Below are 20275 nucleotides of genomic sequence, written 5' to 3' on the forward strand. Positions count from 1 at the left end.
AGATGTTTAGCAAAAGCAGCCTCATGCTGCTCCAAGTGATGGTTTGGGTGAAGCTCAGCAGTGCCCTACTGCTCACCTGGGCACAGGTAAAGGGGGAGTGTGGCAGGTGAGAACACCTGTCTACAACTGCACTTATTAAAGAGTCTCCCTTTTGCCTTTTTAATAGTTGTGTTTGCCCTGTTCAGGGGATGGCAGTGGTTTTAGCAACACTTTCCCTTCTTTTGCACCCTTACTCATCTCTGCCTATGTGTTGGAGCAGCTGTCCTGTAGGGTGGTGAGAAAGTTTGCAGGTAAATATTGATTATCTCTTTGTAGTAATTCAGCAAAAAGACAGCACTTTACTTTTCACCTGCGTTGTGTCCCTTCTCTCAAGTGGATTACGTCCTGAGGAGTATCCTTAGGAGAGAAATCCTTTCATATGTGAATGGAGCAGGCCTTTAAAATAGGTACAGAATCCCTGATAAAGGATCCCCAGAGCCCTATAACCATTCTGCTGCCTTCATTAGTGCCTAAAAACCAGGGATGTTGTGTGGGGGAAAGAAATGAGGTGGGAGGCAGCTGATGAGAGGAGCAATGTACCCTGCTAACAAAACTCATCTGAACAGATACATCCAGCACCTCTGTGCTTCCTTTCACCTGCCTCATTCTGAGCAACCACATTAAGAAGAAAAAAAAAAAATATTTAAAGCTCTACTAACCAGAGCCTCATGGGGGAACAATGATAAATATCAGCAGAGCTGGTGCTGCCATGGGTGGGAAACCCACGCAGCACCAGGATCAGCACATCCCTGCCTGGGGCAGCATCTGCTGCTGCCCTGCCTTGATGCAGCTTCCAGTGCTCCTCTGAACTCTCCTTTGATCCAGAGCTGTGTTCAGCAGCGGGCACTTGGTTAATTCTGTTCTCCTGGTGCTGACGGGGAGGAGTGTGCAGCTGAGGGGAGGAAGAGCTCGCTTTAGACCCCATGCATTGGGAGATGCTCCCTGTCCTTAGGGATTTCCTGATCCTCTCCACGTGCAGCCCTTTCTCAGGAATGAGCTGATCCTGTGAGACACTGAGGGCCTCCAGGGCACTGACATGTGAGGGTGTTTTTAGGCCAGGCCACTGCAGCCTCAGCCCTCTGTTTCCCCTTCCACCCTGTCAAAGTCAAGGCTGCTTTTCCTGCAGCACTGCCCTTCTGGCAACTGTGGATCTCTAGTGTTTGCCATAACCTCAGTCTATCATCTGAGGATGCAGCAGTTAAATAACAGTCTGAGCTTCTGCAAAACAACTGTGGGAGTCCCTCAGGCTCCACCGAGGCTGCTGTTCCTCCCCCAGAGCCCCAGGGAGCAGAGGCAGTGACTGTGGGAAGGCTTCTGAGGACAGCAGGATAAAAGCAGCTCACACAGGGGCCAGCAGGCTCCAGCTGGGCTGCAAACTGCCCCATCCTGCAGCAAATGCCAGCAGGGGGGATGCATTTCTCCTGGCCCTTCCTGGTTTGCAAAATTCATCCCTCTTGTGACAGAAAGGGGCACGAGGAGAAGAGCAGGGATCCCTTTCTGACTGAAAATGAGGCAAGATAGGGATACTCTTTTAACCCAAAACTCAGACTATTTCCAATAGCAGTGGTTCTTCCTCACCAGGATTCCTGCATCAGTCAGTTCTGTGCTGCTTTCAGAAGACATCTGCCTGGTGCTTGGGATGGAAGTTGTAACTCTTTGCTCTCTGGGGATGGCTTCCCCTGGGTGGGGTATTTGTTCCTGCCTTCCCTAAGGACAGCCTTTGCCTGCTGCTTCTTTTCCTCCCTGAATGCCTGTTTCCAAGGGAAAGTGCTGCTTTAGGGTTCCTGCTCCACTCCTGCTGAGCCCTGGTGAGGGCTGTCAGAGCCCTTCCCAAACGGGTGATGTGGAGTGCAGGCAGTGACTGCTGTTTACCTGGGGTGTGCTTTGGGGCCCCCAGGAGCAGCAAAGCTCTTCTGTAAACTCCAGCAGAACACAGGCTGTATGTTGAGGTAATCAGCATCCTTGATCTTCTCCTCTGAGACCTAGCAGTTAGCTTATTTGCACTCTGTTGTGGCAAAAATACAAAGAAAACAAATATGAAAGATTATTTAATGAACTCTGGAAATGAATAATGAATACATCATTTTAAGTGGTTCTTCAGGCTGCTGCAGAGTGCTATCCTGAGATGTGAGAGCAGGAATCTTGGCTGATACAGAGGAGGGCAGTCATTTGGTTCCTGAATGAGCAGCTCACAGGATGAATGGGACAGTCAATTGTTTCTTGAAGCAAACTTCTCAGACATCAGTGTGGCTAAGAAGGAGATTTGGCAGTGTGCTGAGCCTTAATTTTTAAACAGTTTGAAAGACGGGCTTGACTTACCTTTGCTTTGAGTTGGTGCAATGCCACTGACCTCAGTGGAGAATTTGTAGCCCTCGCATTTCACCTGCCTGGCTATTTGTTGGCACAGCAATGAGAAACGAAATGCCAAGCAAGGCTTTCCAGCAAGACTACAATTTTCTGGGAGATCCCATGCTGACAGAAGAGTAGAATATATGACTGACTTAAACTGATTTGCTACATGTCTTGTGTTAAACACATTATCTTTGCTGTGATATCCTGGCTGAGTCAGATCTAAAAACCAAGAAAGGTGTTTGAAACCTTCATCTATTGGGAGACTGGCTCACATTCCAAATAAGTTATACAGCATTCTTTCCTAGACTGAAAACATTCAGGCTGGTCTTCAATTATTGCTTACAATTCAAAAGGGTTCTGGGTCAGCTGTACATTCTGGGTTTGGTGTCCCTTGGAGTCCTTGGTGGATAGACTCATGACAGTGAAAACATTTTAGAGATGAATGACTCAAGAAATTTCCTTTTTAGAGTCTCTTTAAAATAACTTCATTTGAATGAGAAAATCAGAAGGATTCTTCAAAGAAGTAAATGTGTATTTCAGTATGGTGTGAGTGCATGGATAAAAAAAAGCCAATTTAAGAATTAACAATCCAGGAAAATTATTAGCAAAGGTACAAAGTTTTCAAGTTACCAGCAAGGAGAAAATGTGCAAGCAGCCAGAAGCTCAGGCCCATCAAGGGAACTCTTCCACTGTGAAGGCATGTCCTGTGTGTGCAGCCTGCAGATGTGTCAGGGGACTGAAGGGGAGGTCAGGGCCATGGTGAGAGGCAGCGTGCTGCCTGGCCCAGCCCTTCCTGCCCTGCCTCGTGGTGCTGTGCCTCACCCCCACCATGGGATGGCTGTGTCCCTGGGGCTTGGCCAGGCAGTTCCCACTGGGACAAGATCCCTTAGCAAGGCTCTTCCCCATCTGCCTCCATGGAACAGGCTTTGCTCACATGGTGTGGGAGTAGGACCTCATGCAGGGCTCCCTGGGAGCCAGATGTTAGTGGCAAGGGAGCCTTTTGCTGAAGTGTGTGTGAGGTGAAGAAAGTTTAACTTTTATTTTCATGCTGGAGAGACTATTACAAACCAGTCATCTCCTTGGTGTGCCACGTGGTGGGTTTTGTTGTGTGTGAGACACAGATGTGGTCCATAGCCTTCCTTTCACACATCAAAGGCTGGATCTTGCTTCAAGGTCAAGTGTGGTTTTCTTAATTCTCTCTTCTCTTACAATTTGTTTCCCCCAGCTTAAAAATTAGGGGTTACACTTGTGTATTGTTGCATGTAAAGACAGAAATTTGACTTTAAAACATGGCAGACATGTCTTTGAAATTGGGAGCTAGATCCCTAAATATCTTTTGAAATCTGGAGCTGTGCACCAGATGGAGAATCAGCACTTAAAGAGTAATTTCATGAAGGAAGTGGAGTGAAATTGTTTCCTTTAGCTAATAGTTTCACAGCGTGAAGAAAGAAAGCAGAGCCAGCATCTAGCACAGGGAGATCATGCTGATTCTCCTCTTATTCTGCCTCTTTCCTAGGGTTTTGGAGGGCTTTTTGGTTTGGTTTTCTTTTCCTCCTATGGATGCATCCAGGCCACATCATGGCACAATGGAATGTGCCAAAACTAGATGTTGGTTGCTCTCTAATTGGCACCAGTCACGGGTCAGAGTGAGCACTCTGTGTCTCATGAAAGGCTGAACCCTTTTTATGTCCTGCAGTGATTTGAGAGTAGATATAAATGTCACAGATACACTGAACAAGAATTACTAGCCTGCAGAATTAATCCAAGATAATGTCAGAGGCTCTTTGAGGCAGGCTGACAATGTGGTGTGTCAGCCTTATGTAACTGGGTATATGTACCTGAGGTCATGTGCAAATGTAGGGGCTGCAGCTGGGCTCTACACCCCAGGAAATGGACAGGAAAATCCCAGTGTCAGAGTATCAAAGACACACCAGGCAGTGTCCCTGGTGGGGAAAACCCAGGCCCTGATCATCTCTGAAGACAACAGTGACACTGCAGATTGTCAGGAATTAGACCTGATTCAGACAGTCTAGAAGAGATCCCCAAAGTTTCCTTATCCTGGATGCTGGGGACGTGTGAGGTGTGCAAGTAAGATTTTTGCAGTGTCTGGGAGGAAAATGAAACTTTCTAGACAGGTGGAGCTCATCAGTTTTCAGAAAAACAGCTTCTGCTTAGAGATCAAACAACTGCCATATGGTGTTGTTTTTTCCTATAGCACAAACATATTTAGCTGTGCCAGGAGAAGCCTGGGGAACTGATTGTCAGTGGCCACACAGGATATGGCTAAACTTGGATCAAAACACTACCAAAGCATGGAGCAGCTCTGGAGAAAGGAGCTGAATGGCAGCTGGGGGAGGGAGTGATGCAGTGGGTCACTCAGGGAAAGAGGTACTGCTCAATTCACCTCAGTTTTATTGTATGGAAACCTGGCTGCTGCAAAGATACAGGTGTAAAAAAAAAGTTTAAAATTCTAAAACCCTTTATATGACTTGACTCCTTCACCAAGCTCTGAATCAATATTATTTCAGTTAAAAAAAAAACCCTCACCAAACAAATAATTGCATGTTACTGCTCTCATTCTTGGCTATAAGATAAAATCTCATTAGTAGCTGCAATAATAGCACATCTAAGAGCAAAATTTGGCTTAAAATGCTTTCACTTTCACAACACCCACTTTTCATTTGAAGTTGCTGCAAAACATTTTTGAAAATTAGCTATTAGCTACACACTGTAGTAATTTTTCTAGTGACAGCCATTGCACAGTACATCTACATTGCAATAAACTTTCTGCAGTACCTTAAATTTGTCTTGTTATTGTCTATCAAGTGTTGTTATTGCTAAACTTGTTCCAGTGCTGACTCAGTTGATGAGCATAATTTTACCATGTAGGCAGCCCTAATTCGTGATGATCTGGGGCTTCACATAGCATCTAGAACCTTCCTCAAAAGCCATTTTGCAAGTGACTAAGACATTCATGAAAGATCTTTGAGCTGGAGGTTTGTGCTACAAATGCAAAGCAGCATTTATTATTTGTGCTTTACAAATGCAGTTTTAATTTTCCCTTAATCAATACTTCATTAAAGTGGGCCACGTAGGAACTGCTTGTTTCTCTAGTCTCCCAAGCAGCTTTCTGTGTCACATTAGGAAAGAAAACAAAAAGGCAAAGAGCATTCAAGACAGCCTGAAAAAATATTTTTCTTTTCCTTGGCCTCCCCTCCCCCTTGCAGGCTTTCTGCTCCAGTGGCTTGTGTTGTAGTCACACTATGCTTGGAGTGACTTGAGAGCATCCCTAATGCTGCATCCCTGGCACTGTAGGCAAATAAACTATTTCTGTGCAGCAATCTGTAAGCTGCACTTCAAGAACAATTTCCTTGTCTGCTGACAGACACCCAGGAAGGCTCAGGGAGGTTTGAGCAGAGAGGGCAGTGGCAGAGGAGGAAAGTTTCCTTGTCTTCCCTGGCGCAGTAAATGCAAAGCAGCTGCAGGAGGGGTCAGTGGCAGTGGGCTTCCCTGTCCATTGGCACGGTGGGTGCTGCTGCAGCCACTGCCTTTGGCTGTGTGCCACAGGGGCTGCAAGGGCGGCAGGGAGAGGCCTGGCTGGGGGCTGAGGCAGGCAGGGGCCAGCACAGCCCTCGGGAGTGCGCCAAAGGTCAGGGCATGGCACCTTGAGCTGCAGCTGGGTGAGACACAAATGGGACTCAGGTTCATGCCAGTTGTGTTCCAAATGGGATCACCTCACAGGAGGGAATTCTGCCTTAACACAGGGTTTGATCTGAGGAGGAAGCTGCCTCCTCCCTCTGTCCCTTTTTCCATCTCTGGTGATGACCAGGGGCTGTGCGGCTTTCCCAGCTGTGCTCTGGCAGGAACAGACTCGTCCCCCTGGAGTGAGTGGCACCAAGATCAGCTGCAGAGAGGGTGTTAGACATCTGCAGGGTGGAACCAGTGGCAGGGACAGAGATCACAAAGAGCTGCACTGCTTTGTCCTTAGATCTGTCCTGCCAAGGCAAAATCCTTTCCCTCTCAGAAATTCACGGGTCTCCCTGCCATGGAGTCACATGTGGCATCCCAGAAAGCTGCTTTTTCCTTTGCTTTCATTTCTGGAGACTTTCCTGTAACTCTCTTTGGATTTTAAGCTGAGTTTGTTGAATTCTTATGTTCTTTCCCTCCCACTCCAGTATTTCACAGGAGTCTTTTTTTGCCCCCTGCCTTTTGTTAGGTAACGAATTGCCCCTGCGCCATTGGAGCTGTGGTTTGCTGTGCTCTTTGTACAAGATGGTTTCAGAGAGTGGAGGATTAGCTCAGACCTCTTGACTGCTTTCCCCATACACCACTTCTGAGGCTTCAAGTCTCACCTGCATTTTAGCAAATCAGAGCTGACACTGGCTGACTTCAATGCCGGTGGAAGCTTTTCCCTGCTGCACGGGGTTTGTGGATGGGCTCTTGGCAGGTGCTCCTGACTGCAGCTGCTAAAGCCTTATCTCTCTCTGTAAGGAGGTGCAGGAGTTGCCTCCAGTGGGTCCCTGGGGGCTCTTGCTGCAGTGTCAAAAGCTTGTTTCATTGCAAGGAGGGGCAAAGGCTGCAGAAGGCCAGTTCAGTGCACTGAGCTTACAGCTGGCTTGGCTGGGGGAATTGATGCCTGCCGTGTAATGTGTGAGTTGTAACCAGAGGTCTGGTGTCCCAGTTAGCTCCAGTGAGTGTGTGAGAATGGCACTACTATTACTGAGAATAAACCTACCCTGCATCCTATAAAAATCCAGCAAGATGCCCTCAGATCGTATAAACACTCCTGTTCCACTACTGACTGCTGCTTCCTGGGGCTGGCTTGAACTGCAGCCTAGGGAGGAGCCAAGAGGTGGAGGAGAGCCACTCTCCCTCCCAGAGTGGTCTGGCCTGGGGTGGAATTGACCTCTTTGTTCAGTGCAGAGGAAAAAAAATTCAAAGCAGGCCAGGGTTGACCTACATTTGATCCTTGCAATGTGCAAGTTCTGCTTCCTGCACTTTTTCTTGTGGTGACCTTTTGTTCCTAGGAGGTAAGAACTGCTTTGAGGCATTGCTGTATGTTTTGTACAGCAAAACTTTCCTTCCAACAGGAAAGGATAATTTGAAGATCGCTATTTCTGTTACAGGAAATCCCAAAGTCAAATTAAAAAAAGGAAACATGTTCTTGTGAAGTCTTCAAATATCATAGGATTGAATCTCTCTTTAGATTCTGACATTATGGATGGGATGATTGCCACTGATCTCTCATATGTGCCGTGTGCTTTGGAAGGGGATGTTTTGCCAAAGTCTCTCGTCACCAAACCCCAGTGAGTGGGGAAGAGAAATGTGGTCTGAGCCAGCAGGGTGAGGGAAGGGCCAGGGGGCTGGGTTTTCAAACTGAAAGCTGAGGAAAGGATGAGTATTTTCATCTGCTCGTGAGAGAGGGGAGGGGGCAGGCACTGCTTGTTCAGAGGACAAGAGGCAATCCAGAGCAGCATATGGCCGTCCAGGACAGAGCTGTGCCAGTGCTTTTCCCTGCTCCCTCCTGTCTGTTTCTGAAGGAATGAAGGCACAGGTGAGGAAGGATGTGAGGAAAGCTGTGTGGGGCTGAGCAAGGCTTTGGGCCTTGAACAAAATACCTGCATTTACTGAAGGGGGACCTGAGGCTTAAAGAAACTGGGAGAGCCCCTCACAGGGCCTAAGTGACGGATGGCTCCCTTGCAGCCTCCTCACCCTTTCCTCAGTGACCGCTGCCTCCCACTGCTTTGAGCCTTTAGCTGATGGAAATAAGAGCCTGAAAATACTCTTCTTCAAGGGGAGCACCTGCAGCTGCCTGAGGCCAGGGGCCTCTCCCAGCATCACTGGAGCACTGGTGGTGCTGTGTTAGGTTTACTCCAAGAGGGTTCAGTGCCTCTTCCATGGCCCACACTAGAGGAGGTATTGGCAGACTAAGGAATACTGGGACTTGTCAATGATGATTTCTACCAGACAGTGACAAGGCCCCTTGGTGCTCATCTCCTGGGAGCCATCAGTGAAGAAGGGCATTGGTGCTGCTGCCTCATTATGTATCAAAGTGTGTGTTTTGTTCTATTTTCTCCTGAGGAAGGGGCTGGAGAATGTGCAGGTGAGGATGGACAGAAGTGGCCCTGGCCAGCAGGCTCCCTGCTGCAAGGTCAGCCCCCTGTGGCACAGTGAGCATGCACTGCCTGCTGCATCGTGCTCTTGGCAGACCCGACTTGTCCCAGCTGACAAAGGGAAGACAAACGCCATGTGCAGAGCCCAGGGTGTCTGCAGGCAGCCACATCTCCACAAGGTCCTGTCTGTAGCAGGACTCAGCCACAAAACCTGCCCTGTTTTGCCTTGTTGGCTCCTGACAAGGCAGATGCTATCCAGTCACAAGTCATTCCAGGAGGGCACTTGGTGCCTTTGGGCTGGTTTGTCAGCCAGCACCTTTTCCCTTGTGTGCAGCTAGCCAGGTGAACTCAGCTGAGCACTGGCGAATGCCTGGGGGCAGAGAGCAGCCTGACCTTAGCAGTGCATTCCATGTCCCGTTCATCTGAAGGAAGCTGGGGTTATGGAGCCAGAGGTAGGAGATGGAAAACAGTGTTTGCTGGAGCTGAACATCAGCTCCTGCCACATTACCCCTCCTGCACAGTGAACTGAAGCTGTGACCAAGACCAGAGTGCAACTGGTCAGCTCCAGGCTTTGTTACAATGTTGAGTTCAGGTTACTTATGCAGTCTTGCTTCTGCTGCATCCCAGCTTCTGAGAGCTGAACTGCTTCTTGTCTTCTGTGTGCTGCTTTAAGAAAAAAAAGAGAAAACTAGAAATCCATCTGTCCTGTTTTGTGGCATTGCTTTTAACAGCCACACAGGGCTGACACCTTTAGATTAGCTTTACTTTGCTTTATGGACCAGTAGAGCAGTGACCTGTCAGGCCCTTACATGGTGGCCCGTTTAGTTTTCCCTTCTCTCCATCATGCCTTGTGCTGCACAAGATCCAGCTTTGCTTGGATCCTGCACAGTGCCCTTCCTGTGTCCAACTCCTGCTCACTTGTGAGCAGTCAGCACAATCTATTTGCTGTGGAATATAACCTGTCAGCAGATTTTTCTCCTTCCTTGGAAAGGCTGAATCCAACACAGTGCTGCCACTGTACTCTGCATTATAAACTCTTCCAAGCAGGGATTTGCACTTGCAAAGCATCTTCCTCTGTCCCTCTCTAGTGGCCAGCACACAAGCAGAGATTTATGAATTTCCATCACCAAACAGTTTTGTAGAGCAGTTGGGCTTGTTGTCAAATGCTGTGGTTGTCCCTTGATGCTAATCATCCAGTGTGGAATATCAAGTGATGGCTCCAAAGGAACAGCAAGTCAGAGCCTCTGTTGGTATCAGCCCCTGCAATGCCTCTGAAAGGCAGCACAGCTCCAGCACTTCACACCACACATGGTGTGTGCCAGCCTTTATCTGGCATCTCCAGCTCTAATAGGAACATACGCTTGGCTAAATTAAGAAGGAATATTTTTGTACTTTAGTGTAAGCATACTAACAATTCCAGTTTATTTTAAGGATGTGTCTTAAAAGCATTAAGAGTGGCAAAAAATAATAATATATGTGATTTACCACTGTGGAGACTGTCAAGTGTTGTCATGCTACTGGCACTGTATTCAATACCCAGGCCGCCAAGAGGCATCGCTAATAGAATTTGCATTAATATACACAGCTTCTTTAAAAATTAATTACCCAAAGTAGAGCATCATGTACTGAGACTCTCAAACAGGAGAGAAACATTGAAGCAGCACTGAAATAAGCAGTCTCAGAGCTCCTTGGGAAGCCAAGGGCAGCTGGAAACATTGCCCCAGCCCTTCTCTCCTGCCCAGCGCATCACAATGGGGATGCAGACACAAACTGACAGCAAGAAGCATTGCCATGGAAAATTCTGAAGGAAATCATAGATTTGGACTGGGCCCGGAGGCTGCTGTGCTGCTGCTGAAGGCTGCTGCTGTTGCAGCTGCAAAGAAATACAAAGAACCTGTTAAGTCAGGAAAAGGAAATGTGATCTTTCCCAATGTCTCCCCAGAGGCACAGAGGTGCCAGCGCCCCACGACACATGTGGGTCACACACTTGTGTCCTGAGGGGGGTTTGCATGGGTCAGAATGCCTGGCAGCACCAGTGAGGAAATGTCTGATAACCCTTGTCAGCCCCTTTTTTTCCTTTTCTTCTATCAGCCTGCAAATGCAATGGCACATTGGGATGCTGCTCACTTGACTGTAATAAATCAGCAGCAGCCATTCAGTCTCCAGCCCCTCCAGTTTCTTCATGTGCTGGAAATGGCATGAAGATGAATTTTTGCTGCTCTACATGGAGGAGAAAAAAACAAATATTACTGGTCACATGTATTGATAGCTTTAGTCAGAATCTGAACAAAGTTAATGGTATTTGTGAAAACACTTGGGCAGCTGTGGCCTTCTCTTTTGTACTTTGGCTTTGCTGGGTTGTAAGTCTGAGCTCTGGTGTGGCCACAAGGGATCTGATCTCATTGCCCATGGACATGCTTTATATCAGCTGAGTGTGGGGCAGCAGGCCCAGGAATGCAGGTTGTGCCTGAGCCAGGCAGAGTTTCTTTCTCTCCAGTGAGTTTTTCACATTGCTGAGCTCTTTATAGCTTTTCTGCCAAGAACTTCCCACAAGTGTAGGTACTTTCCTTCATTACTACCTGTAAGTGAATGTTCTGTCCTCAGCTCTGTTAAAATGATGAATGATTTCCAGCCTTCTCATGTACTGTCCCTGGAAGGTATTTCTTGCTCTGGCCCTGCTCCCTGAGTGGAGGCAGTGCCATTGTTTCCATTGCATTCCCCAGCCTTGCTGGCCAATTTCAGGGCTCCTTACGCAGCAGTGGAAGCTCTCTCTGGGCTGGAATTTGGAAAGTGGGCTTTAGGCTGGGAGCAGCTACAAAACATCCAATGCAGCTATTCCCTGTTATACCCATGGCAGAGCAAGGGAAATGAATGGTTTTAGTGGCAGCCAGGCTGCTTTCGGTCAGGTATTGGACGTTAAATGATTTTCAAGCAGTGCAGCAGTTCTGCTTTTGCTGCAGCTTCTGTCCCCTCAGCATCTCCATCTGCCTGAGGCACGTGTTCAGTCTGGGCAAGGGAGCTCAGGTGCAGAGGCTGCTGCAAGTCTTGGTGGTCAGGCTAAAATACAACTGAGGACCTTAAAGGGGGCAGCTTTCAAGACAAATTCTTCAGTTTCTCTGAATCCAGCCCTGGTCAGTACTTGTAGGCTCTTTGGCTCACTATGGATGGAGAGGAAGGCAAGGTATAGTCTCTAAGAGCTGTTTTTTGATTTAAAGGAGGCTGTTACAGTGAGAACTGAGATGTTTAATGAGTGCCTGTTTTTCTGATTCATCATTTCAGAGCTGTGTTTGGTGGTCTGGGTTACCTTCCCTCTCCAGTCCCCAGGAAATCATGTTAATAATGACAAATGCTCAGGCTGTTGCTGGTGTCTGAGGGTTCACTGCACAGAGCAGGCTCAGGGGACAGGAATATCCCCTGGGGAAGGCTGAGGGGGTGGTTGGCAATGAGAAAGAATCTACACTCTGTTCTCCAGCAAAATGAGACACAAATCAAATGCTTCCACTCCAAACAGGGCAACCCAGAGGGCCCCTTTGCTGACCAGGTGTGCTGAGGGGCAGAAGGGGAAGGCAGAGCTGGGGATGGGGGTGTGTGTGTTTGTCAAGGGATCCACTGCTTTCTAAACAATGTAGGATGAACTGGGACATGATGAGAAGCCATCAAAAATGAGGGATATTGGAGATGGATTGAGCTGGACTCCAGCTCTCAAAGACAGGCTAAAAGCTCTGGAGTGGGTCCAAGGAGTGAGATGGGTCAAGAAGTTCTAAATCTAGGAAGTCTTTGTTTGCACAACAGAATGAAAGTACCTATTTTCCCTTCCTTTCTCTGCCCATGCTGGTGGGAATGCCGTTCTGGTGACCGCCCTGAGGGCCTCCCCCTGCCGTGCTGCTTCACCACCACCCCTGCAGCCAGCACTCCAGGGCAAAAGAGGATGGAGAAGGGATTGTTCTCTGCTCCAGCACTGGGAACTGGGGATGCAAACAGAGTCTGAGGCTGCTGCTCCCAGTTTTTGGTGGGAGAAGTCTCCTGGTTCAGACTGTCCTGAGCTTCTTCCAAGGCAGAAGTCCAGAAGTGCAGATACAGTGCTGGGAACAGCAGGCAGTCCCTGCCCTAGAGGAGGATGGAGCTGTCGAGATCTGCAGGCTGGATTTCGGAGGACTGCAGTGAATCAGGCAGCTGAAAACATTCAGCTACATTGCAAGGGTGAAAGGGACTGCTGAGGCACTGGGCAGGGCAGGGTGCTGCCTGTGTCTCAGGACAGGCTGCACAGCCTCAGCTGCTCCGGGAGCCACTGGGGACGAGCTGTGCCGTGGGAAGGGCTCTGCACACAGAGCAGAATTCCGTGCTAGCGGGGAGGGGATTTGTCTTGTTGTGCCTTGCTGCCTTGGATTTCCCCAGGAACAAAGTGAATCCCGCAGGCATTTCCTCCTCGCTTTCCTCCTGAAGTTTGGTTATTTGAAGAGATTCAGGAATTGCATATTGAGGAGAAGGTTCCTGGGGAAGGCAGCTTCTGCTGCCTGGTGCTGCATCCTGGGACTGAGTCAGGAGCACCCTGGGAAAAACGGGTCTGCTGCTCAGTGCTGCAGCTCCATGGTAGCCCACAGGGGTTTAAACCATCACAGGGCCTGGAGCAACAGCAAAACAGGGTAGCAGAGCACTGGGGATGTAGCTAGTGAGGGCAAAATTGTTGCTTTCCTCACTGTTACCAGCAGCATCATTTCAGCCTCAGTTTATTCCTGCTTCCAGCTCCAATGCTCAGCCAAACTGTGGGACAGACCTGGCCTCCTGACAGCCAGGAAGTATGAATGCACACCAGCCATCACCTGTTTCTGTAGCAAAGCTGATGTTCCCAAGGAAGTCCCTGTTCTGGGGTGGCGAGGCCCCGTGCCTCAGGGCTGTTCCAGTAGATGGTGTCTATGTGTCTATGTCAGGGATTTGGCAGCAGGAGAGTGGTGGGCTTGATGGAGCAGGGCTGCACCCCCAAATTGTAACCTGGTCCTGTTTTGTTAAGGACAAAATGGTGGTAGAGTACTTTTTTTTATATATATATTAATGACAAGATGTAGTTTGAGTATTTTTATTTTTATCCTTCTCTATTATTTTCCCCTCCAGCTCTTTCTAATGCTCTGCTGCTCCTCAGCCAGGCAGCTGGGGGGCTGTGTGACCCTGGCTGTCCCAGGCCCTTCTGTCCTCAGGACATGGCTTGGCAGCTGGGACTAAATCCACGTGCTAGCCAAAACCCCAGCAACACTTTCCTTTGAATCAGTGTCTCTGGGGGAGCCTTCTCCAATATAACTTTGGTACTGTAAATGCTAGAGATATTTACCTTCTCTTTCAGGGGAGGGAGAGCTTTGGTCTTCCAGCATGATATTTAATTCCTTGGCTGGGCTTAGCCTTTCTGGGCTCTGGGTTGTCAGCCAGGGGGGCAGGGGAGCTGTGCTGGATTTCTGCTTGTTCCCTCTGAGGTGTGTGAGGTATCGCCCTCACAAGCAGATGGCTTTGGAGGAGTCTGTCTCCAAGGAGCTCTGCTGGCTCTGCATGTGGCAGAAGTCACAGTGTGGAAATCTTAGCAGCAGCATCACCTTGCAGATGTTATCCTCACTCACCACAGTTTCCTCCCTTCAGAAAGGCCTCTCTGATTGCTGCTTATAGCATAGCAAAGAAAGGGTCACCACGACATGTGAGTGTCATGAGCAGAGAATTTGTCAGATACAAACACTGCCACTGAGACATGCATTGACCCAGAGGCTCTTGTGGCTGCTTGTAGGGTGATGCTCCACAGCTCTCGTGGTCCCAGGCAGTCAGGGATTGTCCCAGCTGAGGGCAGGGCCAGAGAAAAGGCATCTCTAGGTTTCTCATGGTCTTTTTAAAATGGTCATCAAAATGTTTCCATTTTCAACAGTAACACATTTTCAGAGGTTACTAAACAACACCTGGATCTCTGAAAATTGAATACAGCTTTTTATCCAAACCCGGGTATCTCTATATACTCTCCCCTTTCCTAGTTTGCCATTAGAAATGTAGAGTGCTTGGAGCAGAAACTAAAAATACCCCCAGGTTTTTAATAGTGGTTGAAAAGGCTATTTGCCTGTTTTGAAGGGTTAGTTTTCACTGTTGTTTAGAACAGGTTGCCTAAAGCAAAGCACAAAGTTTAGGTTTGGCCTGCCCACACAACAGTCACATGGATCTTTGGTCAGCCTGGCACCCACAGGCTGGGTCACCCTTCCTTGTGTGGCGATGGAAGGTGGGTGAGGACACACTGCAGCAGCTGATGGAGGCACTCAGGGATGCTGCCAGCTTTCTCATCCTCTCCTGCTCCCGGGAAATGTCTCCTGAAGCTGATGGCTGCAGGGAGAAGGGCTCCAGGCCGAGGCTGGGTGCTGCAGACACCACCCCGGGTGATTTACCCACTCCTGCAGGGAGCCCCTGGCAGTGCCAGCAGTGAGTCAGGTTTCCTGCTCCTTAAATTTAGACTCGTCAGCCCTCACCTCTCCCTGCAGCTTTGTGAAGCACATTGGGATCCAAGGTAGTTACAAAACAATGTCAAAGGTGTCAAAACGATTACCATAAAAATACATCTCTTTTCTGCAGGAATGCCTTGGAATGCCACAGAGCTTTGGAAACTAGAAGGGTGGCACACTGTGTCTCATGTGGACTTGGAGAAGTCTGCTAAAATGGTAGGATTTTCTTTCCTTTTCAAATCATTATTGTAGGCAGTTAGAAAAAAGCCATTTCTATATTCCGTGTGATGAGATATTGATCTTACTTCTAAATCCCTCTAACCTGATTAAGGCCTTAAGAATTTCAACTATTGAAAAATATTAATTTTTTTTTCATATAAATATCTTAGGCTGCACTAAGGATGTTAAGCTTAAGTCTTTCCCTGAGAAATTCAAATAGCTCAGCCTGTGGGGATCATTCAACCCTACCAAAGGCTTTAACATATGTTTGTATAAAAATATAGTTTACATATATATTAAGCTTTTACACGTATATGTAAATGTAGATGATGTATATGGCAGTTTGCAGCCAATCTCCAGAAGGGATTTTCTTGGTACCTTTTCACAGTATGTAGTTGGGCAAACAGAGTCTGATCTAAGCCAGGCAGTTTGGAGATGTCTGTTATCCTTGTCATCCTTGGGATCACACCTTCAAAGGGAGGTGGAGCTGGGGCATGGTTGCAGGGGTGCACCTTCCCCTGTGGCAGCATGTGCTGGAGAGGGTGTCAGTGCAGAAGGGTGGAGATCCAGGGCTCTGGAAAATGCTCATGGCACATATCCTTCCACTGCAAGGGAGGGTTGCAATTTCCAGCTAAAGCTGCTGTGCTCTCATGGCTTGCCAAGTCCTTGTGTTTTCCACACTCTGCCACCCACCCCAGCCTGGCACCTGCACCGTGCTGGCCACAGGGGTGACTTGATCTCCCAGAGCTGAGTGTCCTTGTCCTCTCATGCTGGGCTCAAAGTGGGGACAGATCCTGGCAAGTGAGAGCAGGAGGGGCCAAATCCAACCAGCTTGAATGGAGCTGGTCTGGTCCTGCAGATCACAGAGCTTTGGGAGCCACCACTCCTACTAAGGTGGGAGTCTTGAGCTTCCTTGGAAGCAGGAAGCCAAGATCATTTCACTCTGTGCTGATGTTTTGGCCTTGGAGCATTGTGCTCCCTCATGTCTGCAGAGCATGGTCAAACGCAGGGCTGGGAAAGAAGAGCTGTGGCTCAGAGTGGCTGTAGCACCTTACACCAGCAGTGATGGCTGGCTTTGCTGCCCCCTGTGCTTTGTGGAGCTGTAAGGATCAGAGCTCCTGAACTCCCCAGGGAAATGCTGTCTGCGGTGTTTGGCTTTTCAGAAATACAGCCTGGTGGCAATTGCCAAACCTGCTTCCTCCTGTGTGCCAGCAGCCCCTGCTAACCGTGCGTAGGTTGGTGTTGACACACGCTCCAGGCACGTCCTGCTGCTCTGACCTGCAGCTGGGAACCCAACACACAGAGTGAGCTACACCAGTCAATCACACATCTGGATTATTTAAAGGGTTGGAACTGCAGTGTGCTCTCAGCTGGCTCACAGTGGCATTTGCATTTTGGCAGCACGAGTGCAGATTTTAATCCTGCCAACAAGAAATCTTTGCTGGTGCCCTGGCTGCATTCAGCAGTACAAGTTTCCTCGAGGCATTCCTGGTTGCAACAGTGAGATAATAAGTGATTGCTTTTTGAAAGTCACAAGGTTCTGGCTGACTTGTCTTTTCCCATGGAAAAATATTAGGATATATGATCTGGGTATGTGGTTGTAGCAATGGAGAAGCTCTCGACAGAAATAGAGAATCCTCCTGAGGACTTTTGCTCTCTGGCAGCTGAAAACTTATCTGCTTAGCTCCCTTTTGGGTAACTGAAGGAGACTCTGTGAGCAATGGGAATTCAAAACCCTGCCCAAGGACTGTGCTGAGCACTTCCTCCAGTGTAGGAATATTGCCTGTTTTAGTGAAGGGAGGGCCAAAAAAAGAAGATAACTGTGGGGAGGAGGAGGCAGATGCAAGAGGGAGAAGCACACGGAGCTGGAAGTGATGTAGCAGAAAGACCACTTAGAGCAGAGGAGAAAACCAGTGTGGTGCCTGTTTGGGAAGGGGCAGGCTTGGAGATATGCAGAAAAGAGATGAAACAAGGCAGGCCACACAGATTTCAGTTGTTATGAGGCGGAGGGCATGAGGGATAAAGCAAAGCCAAAAGAAGGATGACAGCAGGTAGCAGAAACTGAGAGATTTTTTTCCAGCAAAGATGACAGCAGGGGAGAGGCCACTGTGCTTTTGTCATCCGCCTTATACTAGAAATTCAGAAGAGATGCTCATGGATACAATTTAACAGCCTTTTGGCTGACCTGAAATCTCCAGATTATTCATAGGCATCTTGAAATGCCGGGGCTGAGGTGTGGCAGGTTGGTTTTGTTAAAACATTCTCACTCCTTGTACTGTCTTCACATCTGTGATATCTATGGGTAAAAATAATTCAGCACAAATGTAGTTTGTGTCTGTCTTTAAGAAATCAAAGTTGTTGTGATGCCCGGGGCTGTGACAAAGAGCGTTAGAGAGGAACAGGCAAAAAGCTGCTGCCGTAGGAAGGCAAAAAGATCTGGAGTTAAATAAAGCAAGCAGCTCCAGCATCGCAGCTTCCCCAGCCCCTCTCCAGCGGCCGGCGGGCAATGAGCGTGCGCTCCCGACAGCCCTGTGATAGATTAATTAGCGCAGCGCTAAGGAGCGCTGCTGGAGCGGCTCCAAGCCCAGCCTTTGACAGGGTTCCGGCCCGGCTGGCTCGCACCTGGCTCCGGGCGCTGCCGCAGTCCGGGGCGGAAGCTGCTATCTCCCGCTGGACAGACGGACGGGCGGCCGGGAAGGGCTCCCCGAGCGCCGGCAGAGCGCAGCGAGCCGAGCTGGGAGCCAGCCCCAGCAGCTCTGAGCTCCCGGGAGCATCCCTGCAGCAGCAGCACACTGCTTTAAAACCTGGGCAATAAACGTGAGGGAAAATGGATGCTCATTGTCAGCGTGTTTAGCTGAACTTGGTCACACTGGGCACTAGCCAGGAGACAGAAAATGCCTTGTGCTGGGTTATTAAAGAGGACCTTTAATTACCTTATTAAGGACTGGCCATTCTCTCCAAGTAAATGAAAATCCAAATCTGTCAGTGCAGTTCAGTGATGATTATTTGCATCCTGAACACCAAAGGCCCCAGAGGTGATGTAGAGAGGCTCCAATGGTCACAACCTCCCCTCGTGGCATTTTTCATGTCTCCTGTCTGCAGACACTGTCTGTCCAGTGTGGCTTTTTGAATGGGATTTGGAGTAAAACAAAAGTGTTTGAATGAAAACCTGGCTTTGGGGTCTAGAATGGAGTACTGACCTCCTGCCTGGGTTTTGATTTGGGTTTCAAAGCAATGGTAGGGTAGGATGATCTGTTTGGGGGTGGCTTGCTGTCTCTGCTAGGATTAGGAAATGGAAAATCCTGCAGCATTGTCTCCCAACCTACCCGGTTTAATTCAGCTATGGGGCACACGGGAGGCAAAGCACAGGTAGCACTCACCCTGGGTTTGTGCTGTTTCATAGTGAACCACAAACTGGCAGCTCAGCTACTTGAAGGGAGACTTGGTTTTGTGACTGTGGCCAAATGACAACTGCATAAACAAAGCAGAAATGCTGCTGAATGATTTGATGTTGACGTGGGCTTCCTGAGACCTTCCCCTTCAGTGACTCAGGCCCTTGGTCCCTTGTGTGCTCAGACACATCCACACGCAAAGGATGATCAGGCAGTCTGTTTCTGACACATTGGCTTGCTTTTTAATTTTTTTAATTATTAGTTGTTAATCCCACTGAGTCAAATAGTGAAGGAAAATTGCTTCCAAATAACACAGCCTAGGACTGCCTTGGAGGCAGAAGATGCATTTACCTGCTATTTAACCTACCTCCTCACCTAAACCCAGACACTGTGACCTGGACAAGGCACCTCCCTTTGCCCTGCAGCACAGTTGTTTAAAATGACTCATTATGGATCAAAATAGGCATCAGCTCAGAGAAACCCTCCAGTGCATAACTCATCACTTCCCTGGGACTGCAGAGCAGGACAGCACAGGGCAGCAGAGTTCACAAGGGCTGTTGAACTGGCCACAAGCCATAGAAGCAGCAGGACTGATGAGGAGTAGCCCGCTTTAGGATCTACATTCACTGTTTACTTTTCACAGGGCTTATCAGAGAAAGCTGTTTCACCCTCTTAAGCATCACATGAGTTAAACACGACACTGGTGGTTGTGGTTTATGCTTGTTGCAAGCACCCCCTCCAAGGGGGTGATAGAACAAGAAAGAAACAAGGTTATATCCAAGCTCTAGTTTGGCCTGTAAATGCCTTGTGACCATGGCTCTCTGAGCAGCTCTGAGTGCCAGGATCCTCCTGCACAACCACCATGGCCAGGAGGTACCGGAGGGCCGGTGTGAGTTCACCGGTAATGGCGGCAGGAGCCACCGAGTCTGTGAGGCAAAATCAATGGAGCGGGATCTAAAAGCTGTACTCAATAACTCCTCAAGAATCATAAATCTTGTTACCAACAGCTCTCACGCTGCTTTACGGGGGAAAGGATGCCCTCTCTTTGCAGAGGCGGCAATTCAAGCATGGAGGAAGGGAGCACTCGTTCCTAGAGACGCAGCAGAGAAACAGGGGCTGGGTTTCTGGGTCGGTGAGTTATCCACAGGGCTGCATTGCCTCCCTACCGTGACCGAGTGAAGTGCCATAGGAATAGCCTGCTGGCAGTTTTCAGCTCTCTGGCAGGTGCTTTAGGGAAGCATTTCCCTCTGGGCCCTGCGGAGCAGCACTGAGCCGTGGAGATTGTCCAGGAGGATGCTGAGAGGCAGTGCAGGAGCAGGCTTGAAGCAGAGATGCCTCTTCAGCCACGAGCCTGCCTAATGGGGATTGCCCTCTCCTCTCAACTGGTCTGAGAGCATGCAGCAGAGGCAGAGCAGTCTGTGAGTGATTTAAAAATCTGTTTTGCAGCAGGTGATGGGAACAGCAGAGCTCGGGAGAAAATGAAGCCTGTTGGAATATGCAGCAGTCTGGGTCCATCCCTGCTCGCTTGCCACAGCATTTATCTCCATGAGAAAGGCAGCTTTTGTCTTAACTTATTTGGAAATTGCATCTGGCAGGGATCAGAGAATATCCTCCCTTGGGTTTTTCCCCAGAGCTGTGAACAAGGTCTGGGCAAGACCCTCTGAGTGGTAGCCCCTTCCCTGAGTTGGTGATGGAAAATTGA

The 20275-nt window shown here is 48.8% G+C and overlaps 1 protein-coding gene across 1 annotated transcript in view; it reads left to right on the plus strand.

Moving 5' to 3' along the window:
* Positions 1–20275, plus strand: part of PAK5 (p21 (RAC1) activated kinase 5) — a 211099-nt gene that overhangs the window by 5289 nt on the left and 185535 nt on the right. The window contains exon 2 of the mRNA XM_071438319.1: positions 15093–15178. Within this exon, the coding sequence (XP_071294420.1) occupies positions 15093–15178 (86 nt within the window). The remainder of the gene's footprint in view (positions 1–15092; positions 15179–20275) is intronic.

The sequence above is a fragment of the Agelaius tricolor genome, unplaced genomic scaffold (assembly GCF_023055355.1).
Source record: "Agelaius tricolor isolate 1412-34295 unplaced genomic scaffold, bAgeTri1.0.p SCAF_1, whole genome shotgun sequence".
Lineage (NCBI taxonomy): Eukaryota > Metazoa > Chordata > Aves > Passeriformes > Icteridae > Agelaius > Agelaius tricolor.